This window comes from Gavialis gangeticus, unplaced genomic scaffold (genome assembly GCF_001723915.1).
Source record: "Gavialis gangeticus isolate Ggan-Ray unplaced genomic scaffold, GavGan_comp1, whole genome shotgun sequence".
Lineage (NCBI taxonomy): Eukaryota > Metazoa > Chordata > Crocodylia > Gavialidae > Gavialis > Gavialis gangeticus.
Genome location: NW_017729022.1, coordinates 63,524,908 through 63,530,250, shown reverse-complemented (window position 1 = coordinate 63,530,250; position 5,343 = coordinate 63,524,908). Strand labels below are relative to the sequence as shown.

The window sequence follows — 5,343 nt, the reverse complement described above, 5'->3', positions numbered from 1 at the left end:
TTATCTCCAGCACCGTTGCTCTATACCATTTGCTGCCCTGCCCCCTAACCAATACCTTCTCCAAACTGGCTTTCTTGGCCATTCCCTACCAAGCTTAGTGAAGGCCTAGAATGGTTGTGTGCTGCCCACAGCCAGCACTTCTGCCCTAATTTCTTCAGAGATTCCTGCTTAGAAAGTCTGGGGCTGGAGCAGCTGTGAGTTTGGCACAGCAACTGTTTCTTCACCCTTTCTCATAGCCCCTGCTGCAGGTGAAGGCTGCAGTGGTCATTTTCTGCCTCTTCTGCAGAGATTGGATCTGCTTTTGTCTCTCAGGACTGGGAGATGACTAGGTTGCTGGATGGCATTTTGGAATCAGACAAACCAGACATGATCTTCACAGGCCACCTGAAAGCAATACGGGAAGCAGCCCTGCAGGCAGAGAGACCCAGGTGGGGTCAGACCTCTCCATCTGGCCCTTGGGTGCGAGTAGACTCCCAGAGCTCTGTGAAAGGAGTCGACCCTTTGAAAGCAGGTACATGTGACTAACTCCTGCTGTAGACTGTAGTTTTGGATTCTGGAGGCTTGATCTCCATTTGGGGCCTTTGTGCTTCAAGGTCCATACAAGGTCCTGTTTAGGCTGTGATCCCTTTGGGGTAGGGATTGTCTCTTGCTGCATATGTGGACAGGGTCTAGCATGTTCGGACCCCGCTCCTTTGGCCTGTGGTCTGTGCTGTCACAAATATGATAAAGAAGAGTAGTAAGGTTCATGGTCCATATAGCTTCCCTCCAATATGTCCTGAGTTCCTCAGCCCACCCTGGTATCTCTAGAAGCCTAGAGCTAGTGTCTCTGCAACTCTAGCTTGGGGCTCTTGGGGTTCAATTACTATACATTTAAGGATAGTGTGTCCCTGCACAAGTTCTAGTCTCAGTGTCTGTGCAGCTCTTGTTTTGGAGTCCCACTGGTTCACAACCCATCTCCATGTGATGAAAGGACCAATGTCCAGTACTGCTTAGCCTTGGCTGGTGGCTGATTGTGTGGCACTGGGATTGTCTGTGATGTTCTGGAGTGCATCTGGTTCTCATCCAAACAGGCTTTGAATCAGATCTGCTCCTCTTGGAGGATTCTGACTCTGGCAACACTCTTTCTGTAAGGGAAGGGACCGTATGTGCCACTGGCAGTCATGCTAACAACCCTTTCTCCTTTTCACAGAGTCTCATCCCATGAGCCAGATTTCTGGGAGTAGTTGGCCAAAGCATCGGATAGAGAATGGTTATTTCTCCCTGGAGCGCCGAAAATCTGAACCCAGTCAGCCTGCCTCCTCTCCCCGTGCCAGCCACAGCCCCTTTCCTTCACGCAGCGACTCATTTGGGGCCGGTGGGCGTCGCACTTCCTCTGCCAGCTCCCTGAACTCTGAGACGAGCTGGCGCACAAGTGGTGGTGGGGAGGGGCGACATGGGCTAGAGAGGCAGGAGTACACTGTGCTGGCTGACCTGCCCAAGCCCAAGCGGATCAGCCACAAGGAGGCATTTGACCGGGGACGCAGAAGCTCCCGCACTCGAAGCCCAGGTCGGGATGAGGTGGAACGGCTCTTCGGATCTGAGCGCAGGTGAGGTGTGGGGTCAGGAGGTGCTAGCAGTATTGCTTCACTTTCAGGTCAGACAAATGAGCAGTCCCCTGAACTAGCATCCCTGAAGGTCAGATTTTTCACAGGCATGTATTTGCCCTCAGCTCCATTGAGTGTCTGTGAAAGGCAAATCCCTTCAATCATTTTTCTTTCTGAACCACTGAGGGGAGCTGAAGCCAGGATATCAATTGCCAAAGATTGAAGCCTAGCTCTCATCAGCACTAGGATTGGGTCAAAGAAGCACATTGAGATTTGCTTTGAAGTCCAACATGGATGGGTCAGAGACCAGCCTCCATTCCTCAGGAAGGAGGGAAGAGGTGTTCTGTAGAGTTTCCAAATCTGACTCTTTCAGCCCATGCATCCTGATAACAAGCTGAGGCTACTAGGAAGGTACAGAAGAGTTGAGACAATAGAAAAGTGGGGAGATAGAGTAGAGGCAATAGCAAATCCAGTAGGTTAAAACAGGGATGTTCAACCCCCAATCTGTGGGCCGCTCCCAGTGCCATGTCATCCAGCCCATGGGGCTTCCCATGAGTCTGTGGCTATGGCCCTGTGCTCTAGATTGGGCATGGAGGGTATCAACGGGCCCAATCCTAGTGTGTGGGGCCAGCCAGAGGCATCATGGGGCCCCAGGGCTCTGATCCCTGCATGAAGGGCTAGGTGGAGGTGGCATGGGGCCCTGGGGCCCAATCCTGACACAGGGGGTCCAATCTTGGTGTGTAGGTCTGATCCTGACACATGGGGTCTGTTCCAGCCCAGGGACCAGCCCCACACTACTCATCTGGCCCATGGGGCCAAAGGTTGAGCACTGTCGGGAGGCTGAGAAGAGTCAATAGCACAAATGGAAGTAAATAGGGAATGGATAGCAGAAGAGACCATTAATGGAGTGGACAGGGTGAGGCAGAAAGGGGATACATAGGAGTGGGAATTCCTGTCAGGATAAATTGGCTTAGGGGACATGATTGCAGTAGGTGGAGAGTAAAGAGCATAAGAGGGATTTTTAGGGAGGTGGAAGCAGGTTTCGGGGGACAATGAGATAGTTGGAGAGTCTAGATACTGGGGAGGAGGCTAGTGGAGAGGAGCCTGGAAAGGGAGGAGTCATGGGCATAGAGCTGTTGATATCAGATTTGGGTGGAGGTGGAACCCCAGCTCAGAAGCCTGATATCTAGACATCTGTCCTGCCGTGGTCCGGGTGTACTAAGGCCAGGGAGGATTCTGGGATGATGGCTCCTTGACTCCCAGGTGGAACAGAGCCCCTGATTGTCCTTGTGTGCGGCTCTTAGGAAGACTGGGACCCTGGAGGCATTCAAGGCCTTGGAAGAAGGCCGTGTGGACCATCTGGATGGCAAGCCCCCACAGCTGGCCAAGGGAGGCCAATTAATCAGAAGGCAGTCCAGCCCCACCTTGGCCAGAGAAGTGAGTTACTGGACCTATGGAAGGGCCTCAGTGTGCCAGCCTGTGCCTTAGCCAGATAGCAGTGGATACCACCCACCCCTGACTTCCTCTCAGCAGAACTTTATCAAGCTCTTGTTGCCATTACCACTTTTTCCATTCTCTCTTTCTCTCTGTGCCACGTACCTCTTCCTTTCTTTTTTCACAGTTGCTTCCATTTCTCCCTCTTTGTGCTCAATCCCTTTTCAGGATCCTTCTTTGTCCTCTTCATCTGCTCCTGTGTGTGTCTGACTGTTATTACAGGACAAGCCCATGGCTCAATCCCCTTCACCCACTGCCATTATAGGTGTGGTATGGGCAGGTGTGAGTATGAATATGCAACCGTGCTCCACTGCCCCTCACTAGAGCATAACAAAATGTAGTCAACCAGATGAAGTTAAGTGACTTCTCTTGGTGGGCTGAGGTAGGATCAGACTGGTGGTGAGGGCAGTACTGCCCTACTGGAACACAGTGGGCCTGCTGTCATGAAGTAGCTGTCCTTTTCTTTGTGGCTGTCAGCTGTCTCCAGGGTTTAAATGCCACTTCTCCTTAATTCCCTGCCCACTTGGTGTAGACAACAAGTTTAGAGAACCTGCTCATGTATCCTTTCTCTGACTCTGACATCCCTAGGGGAGCAAGAGACTCCCAGGGCAGCTGGAACAGCAGGGCCGAGGCCGACAAGAATCCTTGCACTCAGCGAACCCAGCTCAAGGATCGGGCAGAGACAACAGGAGCCAACGGGACTCTTTGCGCTCAGTGAGTCCAGCTCAGGGACGGGACAGGAACTGGAGGAAGCAGGGAGACCCTGGGGGTTCAGTCATTCAACCAGACAGAGACTGGAGGAGTCGAGCAAAACCCACATGCCCCATGAACACGGACAGAGAGCGAGTACTGAACCCAGGGAAGCACATGGACAACCATGGGAAAAGTCGAGGGGGCTCCCTGCACCCCACAAAACCCATTAAGACCTCGGATGCCAGCTGGACTGGCCAAGGGGGGCACCCACATTCTCAGAGTCCTGGGAGGCACATGGAGAACACCTGGAAAAGCCAAAAGCCAGTCCACACTGCAAATCCGGTGCTGAGCCCAGAGAGAAGGGGGACGGGCCCAGGAGGTTCCCTGAACCCTCGAAGCACTGGGAAGCAAAGAGAGAGCAACTGCCGAAGCCTGCTGGAGAAAACACCCCCTGCAAGCCCAGAGATGGGCACAGACAATGACCGGAAAGGCCGGGGCAAACCCCTGCGCCCCATGAGCCCAACTCACCTACCACAGAAAGGCTGGAAGAGCAGAGGAGAGACCCTGCCCCATGTGAGCCAAGCTCAAAGGCCAGTAAATGACTGGCGGAGTCCTGAGAAGCCCTTGTGCCATGTGAATTTGATGCAAAGGGACTGGAGAAGCTCAGGTGAGCACCTGCACCCAGGGAAGCAAACAAAGAGTAACTGGAAAAGCCCTGCGGGTCCTGTGCAGCGGTCCGAGAATTCCTGGAAGAGTCCTGTGGGGTCCCCACCTTCCAGGGCTCAAAGACCAGTGAGTCCAGTGGAACGGTCAGAGAATGACTGGAGGAATCCTGGGGGGTCACCGCCTCCCAGGAGCCAAAGACCTGTGAGTCCAGTGCAACGGTCAGAGAATGACTGGAGGACTGCTGGGGGATCCCCATCTTCCAGGAGTCAAAGACCAGTGAGTCCAGTGCAACAGTCAGAGAACGAATGGAAGAGTCCTGAGTGGTCCCCACCCTCCAGGATCCCAGAGAAGCAATGGGGGAATGAGTGGGAAGCCAAAGGCAACTTCTTGCGTCAAGTAAGTAGCTCTTAGGAGAAGTGAAAGGTCTGAGGGCAACCAGGACTAACAGGAACCCCTCCCCCAAAAGGCCTAAACCCTGGGAAGCCATCTCCAGTCTCCACAGAGCTTGGAGAATCCCTGTCTTGGCAGCTCCACCCAACGAATAGCCCTGCGTTTGGCTATTTTACTACTGCTTAGATCAGCCTTAGTCCTGGTGGTGTCCCTGCTGGCTGGAACGTAAATAGCTCTATCCCCCTGCATATTGCCTCTCTCCCCAGGTATCCCTTATTGAATGAAGAGCACTTGGTCTCCAGGACTGGGAACCCAAAGCTCTTCAACAGCATGCTGGAAGTTAGTTATGGAGAATCACGTGAAAAGGCAAATACTTAGTACTTAAATTCTGATTTCTCTTCTCATAGTCACAGCTGGGTAGAGGTACAATGCAACTCCTCAGCAGTGCCAGGCCACCTTCTCCAGGGAGCCAAGACCTTTATCCGGATGCCAGTGAGAAATACAAGGTATTTCACGT

The 5,343-nt window shown here is 53.1% G+C and overlaps 1 protein-coding gene across 1 annotated transcript in view; it reads left to right on the top strand.

Annotated features, from left to right (window-relative positions):
• The window catches only part of TRIOBP (TRIO and F-actin binding protein), a 59,278-nt gene that overhangs the window by 15,616 nt on the left and 38,319 nt on the right, over positions 1–5,343 (top strand). The window contains exons 6-10 of the mRNA XM_019515239.1: positions 313–511; positions 1,190–1,586; positions 2,888–3,020; positions 3,666–4,832; positions 5,234–5,332. Coding sequence (XP_019370784.1) covers positions 313–511; positions 1,190–1,586; positions 2,888–3,020; positions 3,666–4,832; positions 5,234–5,332 — 1,995 coding nt within the window. The remainder of the gene's footprint in view (positions 1–312; positions 512–1,189; positions 1,587–2,887; positions 3,021–3,665; positions 4,833–5,233; positions 5,333–5,343) is intronic.